Source organism: Chrysemys picta, unplaced genomic scaffold (assembly GCF_011386835.1).
Source record: "Chrysemys picta bellii isolate R12L10 unplaced genomic scaffold, ASM1138683v2 scaf1322, whole genome shotgun sequence".
Lineage (NCBI taxonomy): Eukaryota > Metazoa > Chordata > Testudines > Emydidae > Chrysemys > Chrysemys picta.
Genome location: NW_027054029.1, coordinates 1 through 17688, shown reverse-complemented (window position 1 = coordinate 17688; position 17688 = coordinate 1). Strand labels below are relative to the sequence as shown.

Below are 17688 nucleotides of genomic sequence, written 5' to 3'. Positions count from 1 at the left end.
AGTAGGAAGCTGCGCGGGCAGTGCCTGGGGGTAGCAGCACACGGAGGCCCCCAGGCCCGCCCTGCCTAGGAGCCCCAGGTAAGCGCCGCACCCTCCCAACTCCTCCCAGAGCCTGCACCCCCACCCCTTTCCCACACCCCACTCCGGCCCCCAAACTCCCTCCCAGAGCCTGTACCCCCTCCCTCCACACCCCCTCCTGCCCCCAAACTCCTCCCAGAGCCTGCACCCCTCACCCCTTCCTGCACCCCCACCTTCTGCCCCAGCCTGGAGCCTGCACCCAGCACCCAAACTCCATCCCAGAGCCTGCACCGCAGGCCCCTTCCCCCACCCAAACTCCCTCCCAGGGCCCAACCTCTCACCCCTCCTGCACCCCAATCCCCTACCCCAGCCCAGTGCCTGTACCCCAGACCTCCTCCCCCCGCCCAAACTCCCTCCCAGAGACTTAGACAGGTGGGAGGCAGTTTGGAGGGGCGGGCTCTGCTGGTCACCACCAACATTTCTACAAACCTGCCGCCCCTGGCCATAGGTCAGTCCCATGCCACAGTCACCGCTGGGCTAGGGCTGTTCTCACGACCCTCACCCGCCGGTGAGGCTCACCTGAATGAAGAACGCCATGGCCGGGATGTACCGCCTATCATCCCTGCAGTTGAGGATGGCCATCAGCTCCTGGAAAATCCAGCAACGCTCCTGGAAACTGACCGAAACCATGGCCCTGGCATGGGAAACACAAACACCACATCATTGAGGTGGGCAAGGACTGGTTCTCCATTTACAAATCTAACCAGACCAGTGCCACAGGACAGGGGATCCCGGGTGACTAGTCACGTGCAGCTGGCATGGACAAGTTCCTGCTGGCTTAAAATGCCCAGCAGCCTAACTGCTAGAGACCCAGACCCTTAATCACTCTACAGGGAGCCCTTCCACGAGGCCAAGCTCCGAGCACGCAGCGCTGGGCTGTGTGACCAAGTGGGACCGTTCTTAATGTCTCCTCTGAATACTGTGTGGGTGCCTCAGTTTCCCCTATGCATTTCTTAAGTCTCCAGTGTGCATAAATGGCTGACAATCTGTCTCCTAGCAACAAATGGCCAGGGCCCTTCCCCCCTTGCAAGGGGATAGCTAAAGGTGAATAAAGATCAGGTGACCTCCTGGCCCAGGAAAGAGACAAAGGCCAGAAAGGAGGGGCTGGAGGGGGGTTTCAGTTGGGAGCTGGCTGGGGACGGGAAGTGAGTGCGGACGGAGTTGTCTGCCTCGCTGGGTCCCAGAATGGACCCGGCTGAGGGGTCCCGTTTGCTGTACCTACAAGCTCTGTTTTAGACTGTGTTCCTGTCATCTAATAAACCTCTGTTTTACTGGCTGGCTAAGAGTCACGTCTGACTGCGAAGTGGGGGTGCATGCAGGATCCTCTGGCTTCCTCAGGACCCCACCTGGGGGGACTCGCTGTGGGAAGCGCACGGAGGGGCATATGCTGAATGCTCCAAGGAGAGACCCAGGAAGGTGAAGCCGTGTGAGCTTCTTGCCCTGAAGACAGTCTGCTCCGAGGGAGAGGAGGCTCCCCAAAGTCTTGACTGGCTTTGTGGGGAGCAGTTCCAGAGCATTGCCCAGGGACTCCGTGATAGGCTGCAAGAGAACTGCAGACAAAGAAGGGCGTCGGTGGGCTCGGTGGCCTTTCTCATGTGCCCAGATATTGGGTGATGAGAGACAGAAGGTGGGTTAGGGAATATCTTAGATTGGTCTAAGACAAGTGTTAGAGCTTTCTGTGTTAGCGTCTCTCTCTCACACACAGATGCTGGGCCAGCCAAAGATATTCCCTCCCCCACCTTGTCTCTCTCATGTGCTGGGCCTGACAGGGCTACACCAACGCTGCAGACAGACATGACGGAGGCTGTCTTTGCCCAGCCACGCCTGCCAGAGCCACGCAGGAAGCGGTTTACGCCAGGCAGCGCAGGGTGGAGAAGTAGCCGACTGACCCCTCGGCCAACGGCACAGAGGCTGTGGCCTCTTCCACGCAGGCGATTGGGAGCCGCGTCTCACCCAGCGGGGAAGGCGATGTGGCCGTGTCCTGGGCCCAGGGACGGGAGATGCTACTGCGGTCAGTTCTGGGCAGCAGCCCCAGGGACAAGACACTCACCGGGCAAGCACCAAGACGCCTTTGTGGTGCATGTCGGCGTTCACGAGCATGCCCCAGCCACCCTGCTTGTGGATGAACGTGGTCTGGTCCCTGTAGCCAGCACATTGGAGCAAGGCTTGCATGGCATCCACCGCACACCTGCATGCAGAGCGAGCCTCTTGTTACTGAGCGAGCCCAGGCCAGGCCCTGCCGCGTGCCTGCGGGCGACGGTTCAGAACCGAGGTGGGGTGTCGGGCTGGTGGTACCTGACAGGGCTGAGGGGTGCGGGCGTGTCCTCCTGGTTATGCATGGACAGCTCCACTATGTATGTGATCTGGAATAGCAGGGCGATGGAGAGCTGAGGGAAGAGCTCCTTCACCTGCTGCCTGCAGTTCTGCTCCTTGAAGATCTCGTACAGGGCTCTGGTGGCCTGCAGCCAAGAACAGGAGACAGATGTCACTGCAGGGCCTTCGCCCTTCCCACGCTCCCCCGAGGCACCTAGAGAGGAGGGGTGGGCTGGGGGCTAAGGCCTGGGATGCTGGATTCAATTCCTAGCCTGTGTGACCTTGGCTAGAACCACAGAAGGGACTTCGGCTCAGCGTTGCCATGCCTAGCTTCATGTGCCCTGCTGCCCAGTGGACTCACAGCCCTGAGTTAAGTGCCCAGGCTCCATATACGCTCCAGAGGGAGAGTCAGTTGGGCCAATTGTTAAAGAGGGTAAACGGGATGGCCTGGGTAATTTCAGGCCTGTCAGCCTGACATCGATCCCAGGCAAGATAATGGAGCGGCTGGTACAAGATTAAATTAATAAAGAATTAAAGAAGATAATTTAATTAATGCAAATCAACATGGGTGTATGGAAAATATTTCCAGCCAAGATAATTGCGATCTGTTTTTCGATGAGATTACAAGTTTGGTAGAGAAAGGAAATAGCATTGGCATAATGTATGTAGACTTCTGTAAGGCGCTTGAGTTGGCGCCGCACTCCAGTTTGATCGGAATCCTAGAAGGATACAAAAGTAACGTGGCACACATGAATTGGTTATAAACTGGCTGACAGGTCTCAAAATGTAATTGTAAACTGGGAATCAGCATTGCACTGGTGTGTTTCCAGTGTGGTCCCCGCAGGGATCGGGTCTTGGCCCTACGCGATTTAACATTTTTATCAATGACCTGGAAGAAAACATAAAATCATCACTGATAAAATTTGCAGCTGACACAAGAATTGGGTGAGTGGTAAATAATGAAGAGGACAAGTCACTGATACAGAGCGATCTGAATCGCTTGGTAAACTGGGGGGCAATCAAACAGTATGTGTTTTACTATGGCTCATTGTAAATGAATACATCTAGGAACAGGACGGGGGATTCTCTCCTGGGAAGCAGAGACTCTGAAAAGGGCCTGGGAGTCCTGGTGGATAATCAGCTGAACAGGAGCTCCCAGTGTGGCGCTGTGGCCAAAAGAGCTCATGTGATCCTGGGATAAATAAACAGAAGAATCTCGAGTGGGAGTATCTGGCACTGGTGTGACCCACTGCTGGGATCCTGGGTCCTGTTCCAGTGCCCACAATGCAAGAAGAATGTTGATAAATTGCAGAGGGTTCAGAGAAGAGTCGTGAGAATGATTAAAGGATTAGAAACCTGTCTTATAGTGATAGGGTGACCAGACAGCAAGTGTGAAAAATCAGGACGGGGGTTGGGGGGTAATAGGAGCCTATATAAGAAAAAGACCCTAAAATCAGGACTGTCCCTATAAAATCTGGTCACCCTACACAGTGAGAGACTCAAGAAGCTCGATCTATTCAGCTTAACAAAGAGAAGGTTGAGGGATGACTTGATTACTGTCTATAGGTATTTCCCTGGGGAACAAATATTTAGTAATTGGCTTTTCAGTCTAGCAGAGAAAGGTCTAACATGATCCAGTGGCTGGAAGTTGAAGGTAGACATTCAGATTGGAAATAAGGCATACACGTCACAGTGAGAGTAATTAATCATTGGAACAATTTACCCAGGGTGGTGATAGATTCTCCATCACTGACCATTTTTGAATCACGATGGGATGTTTTTCTTCAAAGACCTGCTCTAGGAATGATCTGGGGGCAGTTCTCTGGCCTGTGTCATGCAGGGGATCTGACTAGATGATCACAGAGGTCCCTTCTGGCCTTGAAATCTATGAAGCTAAGAGTGGGGAGCTGCCTAAACCAGCCAATAGGAAATGCTGAGGAGAGGGGTGTGGCCTAAGCCCCACCCCCAAAGGGAATTCGGTATCTATCTCTACTTGGGAACACTTAAATAGTCATTGGAGCAGAGTTTAGACCCCGGGTCTCCCAGTTGGGTGCCCTAACCACTCGGCTAGAGACAGTGGTGTAGTCCAAAATCGGAAGGTACTGGAATGCCACTAAAATATTGATTTTCATAAACATGAATTATACAAATTCACATTTTATTTGTCTACTGAATTTCTGGTACAGTAATACTTGGCTAAACCAGGCATGGCTGGAGACAGGCTGGCTGTCCAAAATAACAAGGTATTGGATTTTCTTTTTTTTAATTGTGTACACAGGGGTCGGCAACATTTGGCACGCGGCTCGCCAGGGTAAGCACCCTGGCAGGCCAGGCAAGTTTATTTACCTGCTGACGCAGCAGGTTCGGCCGATTGCGGCCCCCACTCGCTGCGGTTCGCCATCCCGGGCCAATGGGGGCGGCGAGAAACCGCGGCCAGCACATCCCTCGCCCGCGCCGCGTCAGCAGGTAAATAAACTGGCCCGGCCCGCCAGGGTGCTTACCCTGGCGAGCCGCGTGCCAAACGTTGCCGACCCCTGGTATACACGCGCGCGCACGCACACACACACACACACACACACACACACACCTATAGTAGCTATTCAATTCATTTTAACTGTTGAAATCATTATGCTGAAATGCCATTAATGTGTACACAGCACACTATGTAAAAGATCTAAATCTAGACAGTACAGTGAGAAAAACCCAATGAATGCGTAGCACGTTTTCTTTTTACTTTAGCCTATAGGCTAATGAAAATACAAAATAAATCATGCTGCTGCACTATAGACATTACTCTATCTGGCGGAAATAATAAAAGTTTATTTTAAATTGAAACTAGCTAGTAGGTTACACAAGTAACACAAAATACATCAAGGCATAACAGGGGCTGAAGTAGCAAAGGCCTGCTGTAATGCATTTATCTAATTTCTACAAGTATTTCCACAAAGTGTCTTTCTCCATCTTGTAATTTATGTGTCTGTGAATCAGAGGGAGAACAAGGATGTCTGAGCCAAGTTCTGGCACAGCTGAGAGGATGCCACATGGAACATGAAGGGCCACGGAGCTTGCTAAACATGAGCAATGACATATGCGGAATAAGCCGCTTGCTACATTTGCCATTCACAATCATAGTCATGTGGCTAAATCCACGCTCACACTCAGCCGTGCTGCATGAAATCACACGCGTGGAGCTGAACAGAGGTTTCAGCTGACCAGTATAGTCAAGAAAGTCACGCTAGGCATTGACTATTCCAAATCGGTTGCACAGCTGCCCTACCTCCTTTTCACTTTATCTAAGAATAATGGGTCACTACAAAAAGTAATTTTCCCTCTGCTGATACTCACACCTTCTTCTTGTTCTTTCTTGGTTTCAGGTGACCGGCAGTAAAGCGTATACAGTTTGTCAAAGAATTCCAAGTGATTTACAGCTCTTACTTCACTTAACGTTTCAGCAGCTGCCAAATCCAACCTGTGATTCACACACTACCTCGCTAGAACATTTGGGTACTTCTTCACAATACAGCTCGCTACGCCAGAGTTCTTCCGAAGCATAACACTAGCACCACCACTCGCAAATACTACAAGAGTAATTGTAATCAGAATTCGATTTATTGAGGCATTTCAGCTCACAATCTACAGTGCCTGAAGCCGTCTGACGTGGAAGTGCAATCAGATCAAGAAACATGACGTGAGGATAATCATCCTTCAAAGTGTCACATTTTAAATAGATTCTAACTGTTGATTCATTGCTCAGAGTAGTTGATTCATCAACAGACATGGCTATCTTTCCGTCACTCTCCGGCATCTGAGCGCACATTCGTCATTTGCAAGGCTTTCGGTGCATTGCAGATGAGATAGGGTCTAGCATGTCTGTAGCACTGAATTGTGAACACAGACCGATACCAATATCTACACCATGCAGTATGTGGAATTCAGTTAAATCGGGACGATCCGAGTAGGGTCTGCCATGTTTAGCAATGTAATATGCCATTCGCTTTACCTGCACAGTTGTGTCAAGTTCTGATTTTGTCATGTTAACCACTTCATCTTCAAAAGTTGAGGTTTCTGCTTCTGTTGAAAGCTGTAAAGCTACCTGCAGTTGAATCTTTGTGTTCCTTTATCTTCATTGGCAGAGATGTTAATCTGGACTCTCAGCTAGGTCCATAAGGAGAAACAGAAAACTACCACCACCCTACTGCTATGGAGAGACCCTGATGAAACTTTGCTACCGTTAAGGCATCCAAGCTTACCATCATGGCAGACCAACCAAGGATAATCCCTCTTCTTCAGCATCCACTAACCAGAATTCATGCCAGCTGGTCTTTGGCTGTTGAAGGGTAATCTTCACAGTTCGTTCTCACTGCAATAGCCACCTCAGTGAATTCCATTACAGGAAGAGCTCTGTTTTTGTGTTTGTGTCTGCAGTCGAAGCACGGCTGCTACTGTCTTCGTCAGCACCTTTAGCCTTCTCAAAGAAGTAGTTAGGAAGAGAAGAATTTCCTAATGCTCTTTTCACTGCATCAGAGGACTGCTGGCTGTAACAGACAGTTGTGCCGGAGATGTGAATCATGTCATTTAGCTTGCCTACTATGTGCGTTCTGGCTCGATTACAATATTATTGTCTGGTGTTGTTTCACATCTTTATTAATGACCTGGATGTAGATAGAGAGAGCAAACTGGTCAAGTTTGCAGATGACACAAAGCTAGGAGGAGTCACCAATACTTTAGAGGAAAGAGCTAAAATTACGAGGGATCATGGTAAATTGGAGGACCGGGCTATAGACAACAAAATGAAATTCACCAAAGACAAATGTGAGGTGCTACATTTAGAGAAGAAAAATCAAATGCACAGATACAGAATGGGGGATAACCAGCTTGGCCGTGGCACTTCTGAGAAGGATCTGGGAGCTGTGGTCGATCACAACCTCAGCATGAGTCAGCAATGCGATGCTGTTGCAAAAAAAGCAAATGCAATTTTAGGTTGCATTAACAGAGGTATAGCATGCAAGTTATGGGAGGCGATAGTACCGCTCTACTCAGCACTGGTTAGGCCTCAGCTGGAGGACAGTGTCCAGTTTTGGTCACCAATGTCTAGAAAGGATGTGGAGAAACTGTAATGGATCCAGAGGCGAGTAACAAAGATGATCAGAGGGACGGAACACAAGCCATACGAGCAAAGGCTGAAGGAACTGGCTATGTTTAGTTTGGAAAAGAGGAGATTAAGGGGGGACTTGATAACGGTCTTCAGATACTTGGAAGGCTGCCATAAAAAAAAGATGGAGAAAAGTTGTTCTCTCTTTCCACAGAGGGCAGGACAAGAGGCGATGGGGTCAAACTACAGCACAGCAGATGTAGATTAAACCTCAGGAAAAGCTTCCTAACGGTAAGAAGAGTAGGACGATGGGACAGACGCCTAGGGAGCTTGTGGAAACTCCTTCGCTGGAGGTTTTCAGAAGGAGGCTGGAGCCATCTGTCTGGGGTGGGTTAGACACAACAAGTCCTGCCTCGTGGCAGGGGGCTGGACGAGCTGACCCTGCGATCCCTTCTCACCCTGTGGTTCTAGGAGTGCTGCTGAATAGCACCAGGAGAGCGTTTCGGCGTGTTCCGGCTCGACTATAGCACTGGCTAGAGTCACGCTCTCTCTCTTCGGCCCAATGACTATACCCAATGGGAGACTGAGAGACACCTTCAGGCAGTGATGGGGACACACGGCGCTCCTTCCCTTGCTGCAGGGGCTGATACTTACAGCCAAGGGGGCCTCTCTCTGAGAGACATGATGGTGGTGCAGCGGCTGTTCCCGCAGCGTGTTGAGCAGCTCCTTTAGGACCTTTTCTATGCTCTGGCAGTGGGATGCCAGCATCCGCCACATCTCTGCAGCAACGCTGCAAAGGGAGAGAGCCAACGGCACTTGGTCAGAGCCCCGCCAGCCTCCTGCACCACGCCCCCCCCGGCACCGGCACCCTGCTGGGACTCCTTGCACCAGCCAGCTCTTTGTTGCCCTCCCACTGCTGCTGGTGCAGGCTGCCTGGGGACCGGGTCTGAGTGTCAGCCCCAGGGGAGGCTGAGGGATGCCATACAGGGTTTTGCAGGCTGGCCTGTCTCCAGGGCAAGCCAGCCTGCAAAACCCTCCAGGAGAAGCAGCAGCTCTGCAGGGAGAAGGAGATCTCTGGAAGGTTCTGCACTCCCCTGTCCCTGGCAGCGGGACCAGTCCGGGGGACCCGGAGCGCAAGCGACGGCAGCCCCAGCCCCGTACCTGTCACATGACAGCGAGCAGCCCAGCAGGGTTCTGACCACCTCCTCGCTGTACTGGTTGCCCAGCATGAGAAGGGTCATGAACAGCTCCTTCCGGGACAGCGGCTCGCTGATGGAGTCCAGGTTCTTGTAAATGCTCATCACAGCCTCCGACACCTGGAAGGGAAATGAGGAGATGGGGGCCTCGGCTTCCTCGCACTGCTATTGATCTGGGGTGCCAGGGACCTGCTGCACCTGAAAGCCATCTGCCCTCCCAGATCCTCTTTGCCAGCCCCAGACCTAGAGCACAGGACCAGTTCCCAGCCTATCGATTCATAGACTCCAAGGCCACAAGCGGCCATGGTGATCACCTAGACCAGGGGTCTCAAACTCAAATGACCACAAGGGCCACATGAGGACTAGTACATTGGCCCGAGGGCCGCATTACTGACACCTCCCCCCCGCCGCCCTCTGCCCCACCCCCACTCCACCCCTTCCATGAGGCCCCACCCCTGCCCCGCCTCTTCCCACCCCTTCCCTGCCCCCATTCCAACCCCTTCCCCGAAATCCCCACCCCAACTCCGCCCCCTCCCTGCCCCCAGGGGGTGCAGGAGGGGTGTGGGGTGTGGCAGGGGCTCAGGGCAGGGAGTTGGGGTGTGGGGTGCAGGAAGGGTGAGGGGTGCTGCAGGGAGTCAGGGCAGGGGATTGGGGTGCAAGAGGGGTGCAGCAGGGGGCTCAGGGCAGTGGATTGGGGTGCAGGAGGAGTGCAAGGTGCGTCAGGCGGCTCAGGGAAGGGGGTTGGGGTGCAGGAGGGGTGTGGGGTGCGACAGGGGCTCAGGGCAGGGGGTCAGGGTGCGGCGGGGGCTCAGGGCAGTGGGTTGGGGTGCAGGAGGGCTGTGGCAGGGGGTCAGGGTGCAGGATGCGGCAAGGGCCTCAGGGCAGGGCGTTCGGCTGCAGGAGGAGTTCGGGGGGCGGGCTCTGGCCTGCCCTGCCCCGCCCCCGCGCTGCTCCGGGATGTATGTATTGCTGTTGCTTCAGGCACCGCCCCCAGCATCTCCCATTGGCCGGGAATGGGGAAACGCGGGCAATGGGAGCTGCTGGGGGCGGTGCCTGAAGCAACATCAACACACACAGCAATGTGCCCCCTCTTCCCCATGTTCCCGGCACGGCGCGGGGGCAGGGCAGGCAGGCAGGGAGTCTGCCCTGCCCCAGTGCACGTCGGGCCAGAGCCGCTCTAGGTAAACGCTGGGGGAGGGCAGGAGCGGGGGCTGCGAGGGGCTCGCGGGCTGCAGAAAATTACCTCGCGGGCCGCATGTGGCCCATGCGCCGTGTGTTTGAGACCCCTGACCTAGACTGACCCCCTCTCCCCCCCACATTGCACAAGCCAGAGACCTGCCCCCCAATAACACCTAGAGTCTCCCACGGATGGGCTCCCCCAGCAGGGTGTTCTCACTGCAGCTCTTACCCTCTCCAGCCTTGGGCCGGGGACCATCAGGATCTCATGCAGCATGTGCCTGGCCACCACCGAGTCATGGACGCTGGTGTCTTTCATGCTATCAATAGCAGTGCAGAGGAAGTCCATGCGCTCGGATCCGTTGAAGTACTTCCCAAACATCTGAAACAAACCCGCCAGTGAAACCATTTTTGCTGCCCAGCGCGGTTCCAGTCAGTGGCCGAGCAGCCAGGACTGGCCCAGCCAGGAGTGCAGGCAAACCCCACTCTGCCGGGACAGGGCTGGGTTACTGCACCTGGGCAGCACAGTATCCAGTCAGCAATCAGGAACTGCCGTGCATGGCAGAGGCCAGCCGGGCAGTCCACGGGGGCACAATACTGCACAGCACGGATACACTCTCTAGTTCTCAGCAGGGGCTGGCACTGGTGCACAGATGCAATGATGCCTTTTGTTGCATTAATCTCTGGGGAAGCTCCCACCACGCCTGACAAGGAGCTGGGATCAGGTTTGGATGAGCCCCAGTGCATCTTGGGATGTGGCATGTAGGGAGGCATATTGGGCTGCATTAGTAGAAGCATTGCCAGCAGATTGAGGGAAGTGATTATTCCCCTCTATTCGGCACTGGTGAGTTCACATCCGGAGTATTGCATCCAGTTTTGGGCCCCCCACAAGAGAAAGGATGTGGACAAATCGGAGAGAGTCCAGCAGAGGGCAACGAAAATGATTAGGGGCCTGGGGCACATGACTTATGAGGAGAGACTGAGGGAACTAGGCTTATTTAGTCTGCAGAAGAGAAGAGTGAGGGGGGATTTGACAGCAGCCTTCAACTACCTGCAGGGGGTGGGGGGTTCCAAAGAGGATGGAGCTAGGCTGTTCTCAGTGGTGGCAGATGAGAGAACAAGGAGTAATGGTCTCAAGTTGCAGTGGGGAAGGTCTAGGTTGGATATTAGGAAAAATGATTTCACTAGGAGGGTGGGTGAAGCACTGGAATGGGTTATCTGGGGAGGTGGTGGAATCTCCATCCTTAGAGGTTTTTAAGGCCCGGCTTGACAAAGACCTGGCTGTGATGATTTAGTTGGGGTTGGTCCTGCTTTGAGCAGGGCGTTGGATTAGATGATCTCCTGAGGTCTATGATTCTATGAGGTAGAGTGGGCCATAGGCAGGGCTCTGGCCCAGATGAATGGGCTCAGTCACACGCCTGGGTCTGTCCCTTCCCCCGACTCTTAGGGTGTTAATTTCTGACTCCTGATAACTCTGCGCACAACAATCCCGTGAAGCACTGACTGTACTTACCCATGTGATATCGCTGGTGTTGGTGAACAAGGTGTCCCAGGAGCCGTACAGGATTTGCTTGTCCTTGAGGAGCTGCCGATGCTCTTCACTGTTCGCCAGTGTCATAGCTATAAAGGGAAGGGTGTAACAGCTGACCTGTGTACAGTACTATAAAATCCCTCCTGGCCAGAGCCTCCAAAATCCTTTTCCCTGTAAAGGGTTAAGAAGCTCAGGTAACCTGGCTGGCATCTGACCCAAAGGACCAATAAGGGGACAAGATACTTTCAAATCTTGGCGGGGGGAAGGCTTTTGTTTGTGCTCTTTGTTTGGGAGTTCGTTCGCTCTTGGGACTGAGAGGGACCAGACATCAATCCAGGTTCTCCCCATCTTTCTAAACAAGTCTCTCATATTTCAAACTTGTAAGTAAAAAGCCAGGCAAGGCGTCTTAGTTTTACTTTGTTTTCTCAACTTGTAAATGTACCTTTTACTAGAGTGTTTATCTTTATTGCTATGCTTTGAACCTGAGGCTAGAGGGAGGTCCTCTGAGCTCTTTAAGTTTGATTACCCTGTAAAGTTATTTTCCATACTGATTTTACGGAGATGATTTTTACCTTTTTTCTTTAATTAAAAAGGTAATTAATTTCTTTTTAAGAACCTGATTGATTTTTCCTTGTTTTAAGATCCAAGGGGTTTGGATCTTGATCCACCAGGAGTTGGTGGGAGGAAGGAGGGGAATGGTTAATTTCTCCTTGTTTTAAGATCCAAGGGGTTTGGATCTGTATTCACCAGGGAATTGGTGAAGGTCTCTCAAGGCTATCCAGGGAAGGGAATTAGCTTTGGGATGGTGGCAGCGGACCAGACCTAAGCTGGTAGTTAAGCTTAGAAGTTTTCATGCAGGCCCCCACATTTGTACCCTAAAGTTCAGAGTGGGGAAGCAGCCTTGACAGCCACCATCATTGAGGCTGAGCCAGGGAGGGGAAACAGACAGCAGGCAATATAAATCAGATGTTCGGTTAGCAAATGGGAGTTTTGCAAGAAAGTTTAGAGAGGGTGTGTGAGAGACAAGTACATCTAACAACCATACTGTAAACTCAGGCCAATAACCCCCTCCCCAGAAACAAAACTAAACAAACTAACCCCCCTGGAAGAGTAAAAATAAACCAGGCAGAAGGGCAGCAGCAGCATGGGGCTCGCCAGTTGATTGCACTGAATGCAGCATGTATGATTACCAGCCCTATGGGCAGGTAGCATATGTGGGCATTTGGCCCAAGGAGCTACTGGCCCTCGGAGACCAGGAGGCCAGAGGGGCTGAACTGGTGGAGCCAAGGAAGACAGCGAGGTACATAGAGGAGACTTTTAGGGACACAGTAGAGTGGTCCCACCCCCAGTCTGACAGCCTCTGTGCTGCTGAGGAGGGTGAAAGTTTCGGGGAAGGAGAACATCGAGCTAGAGCAGAGGGAGACGATCCCATAGTTGGGACCCACCTTCCAGATGAAGTCATGATGTCCTCTCAAATTGAGGTAGGAACCCCAGTTACAAAGAAAAGCCTGGTAATAATAATGGGGGATTCAATCAATAAACATATAAGCAGTTTGGTTTGTGATGGCTGGGAGAACCACATGGTAAATTGCCTGCCTGGTGCAAAGGTTGCAGCTCTCACGAGACATCCAGACAGACTTATGTGCCCTGTGGTATGTAACCTAGCGTTTAAATCGGCCTCTGTATGAGATAGCTAATGTGACAGTGAATTTTAAAAAAGTCTCCAGATGTGATCCCTGGTAAGCCTGACTTCAGTACCAGGCAAATTGTTGAAACTATAGGAAAGAACAGAATTATCAGACACGTCGGTGAACACAATTTGTTGGGGCAGAGTCAACATGGCTTTTGTAAAAGGAAATCATGCTTCACCAATCTACTAGAATTCTTTGAAGGGGTCAACAAGAATGTGGAGAAGGGTGATCCAGTAGATATAGTGTCCTTGGACTCCTTTGACAGGGTCCCTCACCAAAGGCTCTTAACCAAAGGAAGATGTCATGGGATAAGAGGGAAGGTTCTCTCATGGGTCAGTGGTTAAAAGATAGGAAGCAAAGGACAGGAATAAATGGTCAGTTTTCACAGTGCTGAGAGGTAAACAGCAGGGTCCCCCCCAAGGATCTGTGTTGAGACCAGTGTAGTTCAACATAGTCATAAATGATCCAGAAAAAGGGGTAACCAGTGAGGTGGCAAAATTTGCAGATGATACAAAATGACTCAAGATCGTTAAATCCAAAGCAGACTGCGAAGAGCTACAAAGGGATGTCACAAAACTGGGGGACTGGACAACAAAATGGCAGATGAAATTCAATGTTGATAAATGCAAAGTAATGCACATTGGAAATCATATCCCAACTATATATACAAAATTATGGGGTTTAAATTACCACTCAAGAAAGGTTTCAGAGTAGCAGCCGTGTTAGTCTGTATCCGCAAAAAGAAGAACAGGAGTACTTGTGGCACCTTAGAGACTAACAAATTTATTAGAGCATAAGCTTTTGTGGACTACAGCCCACTTCTTCGGATGCAGAAAGAGATTTTGGAGTCATCGTAAATAGTTCTCTGAAAACATCCACTCAACGTGCAGTGGCAGTTAAAAAAGCAAACAGAATGTTGGGAACCATTAGGAAAGGGATAGATAATAAAACAGAAAAATATCATAATGTCTCTATATAAATCCATGGTGCGCCCACACCTTGAATACTGCGTGCAGTTCTGGTCGCCCCATCTCAAAACAGATATACCAGAATTGTAAAAGGTGCAGAGAAGGGCGACAAAAATGATTAGGGGGATGGAACAGCTTCCATATGAGGAAGGATGAAAAAGACTGGGGGCAAGTCTACACTTCAAACACTGTATCGCCTGTCGGAGAATAACAGAGTTCTCACTCTTTTGGTTGGGTACAGCACACGCCGTAGCTGCACTGGCGCTGTAGCATTTAAGTGAAGATGTTCCTATGCCAACAAGCTCTTAATCCACCTCCCGGAGAGGCGCTAGCTAGGTCAGTGGGAGAGGTGCTCCTGCGACAGGGGTGTGGATTTTTCACACCCCTGAGCAATGTCGTTATAACAATATAGGTCTGTAGTATAGACCGGGGACCATTTAGTTTAGATAAGAGATGACTAACGGGGGATATGATAGAGGTCTATAAAATCATGACTGGTGTGAAGAAAGTGAATAGGAAACTGTTATTTACCCCTGCACATAACACGAGAACTACGGGTCACTTTATGAAATGAATAGGCAGCAAGTTAAAAACGAACAGAAGAAGGTATCTCTGCACACAATGCACAGACAACCTGTGGAAATTGTTGCCGTGGGATGTTGTGAAGGCTAAAAGTATAATTGGGTTCAAGATAATCAGGGCATGCAAACCCATACTCTGCATGTCCCTAAACCTCTGACTACCAGAAGCTGGGACTAGATGTCAGGGGATGGATCACTCAAAATTTCCCTGTTCAGTTCATTCCCTCTGAAGCATGAGGTACTGGCCACTATCAGAAGACACAATACTGGGCTAGATGAACCATTGGTCTGAGTCAGTATGTCCATTCTTATGTGAGTTATGAAGAGTAGCATATAGATAGGGGAAGCTAAAGACATCAGGGGAAACTCCATGGCTTGCAGGACTAAGGATAATAAGGAGGTTTTTTTTAAAAAGTGATTTAGGAACAAAAGAAATCTTAGCAGTGGTGTAGGCTCATTACTAGATGGAGACTCTTTAAAAGGTTGCAGAAAAGGCAGAAGTGTTCAAGAAATATGTTTTCCATGTTTGGAAACCCCATGTTAGTGTATTTAGGAAGGACAAGGGTCTCCATGGCTCTTACATTTTAGCTGCAGCATGAAGGAGTAGAGGTGGTAAAATGCCTCCATAGACGATCGGCAGATCTCCTGCTCCGGATGGCACAGAGTGACACACGCCACCAGCTGGCCCAGGACTCTGAACTCCTCCGCTTCCTGATGGAGAGAGGGCGCAAAGGGAGTCACTCGCCCCTGCAGGCCTAGCGCAGCGTGTCCCCCTGGCATTGCCCTAGCAATGGGTTAGAACTGGGGGAGGCAGAGCCCAGTGCAGAGAGACTGGGGACAAGGAGAGCAGGAGGAGCCGTGGGGCCCATCACCAGGGGCTGAGGAAAGCTCAGCAGGGACGGGGAAATCTGGTCAGCAAAGTCAGCAAACCTTGCTCCCGAGTGGGGACCCGGGTAACGAATGAACTAACGTCCAGTCTCCATCTCAAGGGCAAGCGCCTAATCCCAGCCCCTTCTCCCACCCCCCACCCTCCATTGACCTCAGGCCCAGGAGCTTGGGGTCACCTTGGACTCCTCTGCTCTGCATCCCGCCTCTCTCACTCCATCCTGGAGTTCCCCAGAGTCCTCCCTTCCTGCGCCATCCCCAGCCTGCCGGCTCTCTCCCGCCGGCTCTCTACTGCAGCCTTGTCCTCTCATCTCCCCCTCCTGCCAGACCTTCCCTTGCCCCTCCTGCAGCACCTGCGCTGGCTCCCTGCTCTTCCCCACCTCGCACCAAACCCCTTGCCCTCCTCTCCAGGGGTCTGCACAGCCTCCCCACACCCACTCCCCAGTGCTCTGGCTCCTTTGGTCCCTCCCATCCCTTTCGGTGTGTCCCCTCCCACCTCCCTCCTTCTGTTCAGCCTCTGGGGGCACATCATCCAAACGCCCCCCTCCAGCTGCCGAAGGGGAGGCCTTGACACAGGGGGGATGGAGCAGCTGGAGCAGCTAAATGGCCCTGAGCACCCAGAGCAGGGGGCGTTCTTCTGGCAGCCTGGCAGGAGCTGATGCCAAAGCATCCCACAGGCAACTGACAAAGGGGGTGAACAGACACCTGGGTTCAGAGGCTGCTCTCAGGGCCATCCTGTGTAAATGCACTGACCCTGTGGAGCAGACTTTGGTGCTAGGGGAACAGCGGGGAGAGTCCTTGGAGACAGAATTATGGGGCTCGACCCAAAGCCCACTGGAGTCAGAGGACAGACCCATCGACATCAGTGCTCGGTAGATTGGACTCCTACCGAGGATCTTGCTGAGTCACTATTCTAGGCCCGGGTTTTCCCTGCCAGGGAGCGCTGCACCGCGAGGCTGCTCAGTGCAGTTAGGAGGCGGCCAGGGTCACAGACTGCTCACCTTGCATTCAGGTTGACAAGCCATGAATTTCATCAGGCAGGTGATCCTTTCCACTGCCCTCAGCCGCCCATGCACCTCCTTGGATGCGGTCCAGGGGAGCAGGGCCTGAGAGAAACAAATTGGGACAAATTGCTGAGGAGAAGTACCAAAAAATAGCACAAGCACATAGGGAGAAGATCAGAAAGCTGAAGGCAAAAATGAGTTCTAACTGGCAAGGGACATAAAAGACAATCAGAAGCAGCTCTATAAATGCATTCGGAGCAAGAGAAAGACAAAGGAAAGTGAGGGGCCACTACTCAGCAGGGAAGGAGAGCAAATAATGGATGACACAGACAAAGCCAAGGTGTTTAATGCCTTTTTTGCTTCAGTTTTCACTAAAAAGGTTAATGGCAACTAGATGCTTAACACAATATTAACAACGAGGGGGAAGGAATACAGGCCAGACTCGGGAGAGAACAGGTAAAAGACAATTTAGGACAATTAGATGAATTCAAGCTGGCAGAGCCACATGATATTCACCCTAGATGGAGCTAGGCAAAGCAATATTTTCATTAAGAACTTGGTTAACGGAGAGGAGAGTATGCTTGTAAAGTTTGCAGATGACACCAAACTGGGAAGGGTTGCAAGCACTTTGGAGGACAGATTAGAATTCAAAATGAGCTTGCTAAATTGGAGAGTTGGTCTCAAGTCAACAAGATGAAATTCAGTCAAAACAAATGTGACGTAACGCACTTAGGAAGGAAAAATCAAATGCATAAAAACAAAGTGAGGGATAACTGGCTAGGTGGCAGTACCGCAGAAAAGGATCTGGGGGTTATCATGGGTCTCACACTGAATAGGAATCAACAGTGTGATGCTGTTGTGAAAAAGGGAAATGTCATTCTGAGGTGTATTAGCTTGTAGCACTGTGTCCAGTTCTGGGCACCACGCTTTAAGAAAGATGTGAACAAACTGGGGCCAGTCCAGAGGACAGCGACAAAAGTGCTCAGCGGTTTAGAAAACCTGACCTGTGAAGAAAGGTTGAACAAACTGGGCATTTTCGTCTTGAGAAGACGGAGGGGGCACCTGGTAACAGTCTTCAAATACGTTAAGGGCTGTTATACAGAGGATGGTGACAAATTATTCTCCATGTCCCCTGAAGGTAGGACAAGAAGTAATGGGCTTAATCTGCAGCAA

The 17688-nt window shown here is 51.4% G+C and overlaps 1 protein-coding gene across 1 annotated transcript; it reads right to left on the bottom strand.

Moving 5' to 3' along the window:
- Positions 1-597: 597 nt before the first annotated feature.
- LOC135979868 (maestro heat-like repeat-containing protein family member 7) lies at positions 598-16644 on the bottom strand (the record flags this gene model as incomplete). Its single annotated transcript, XM_065580021.1, has 9 exons — positions 598-712; positions 2129-2266; positions 2374-2537; positions 8138-8273; positions 8597-8799; positions 10088-10237; positions 11369-11475; positions 15208-15337; positions 16513-16644. Coding segments are annotated over 9 exons (1275 nt in total), but the record flags the coding sequence as incomplete, so codon positions are not given.
- Between the last annotated feature and the right edge of the window lie 1044 nt (positions 16645-17688).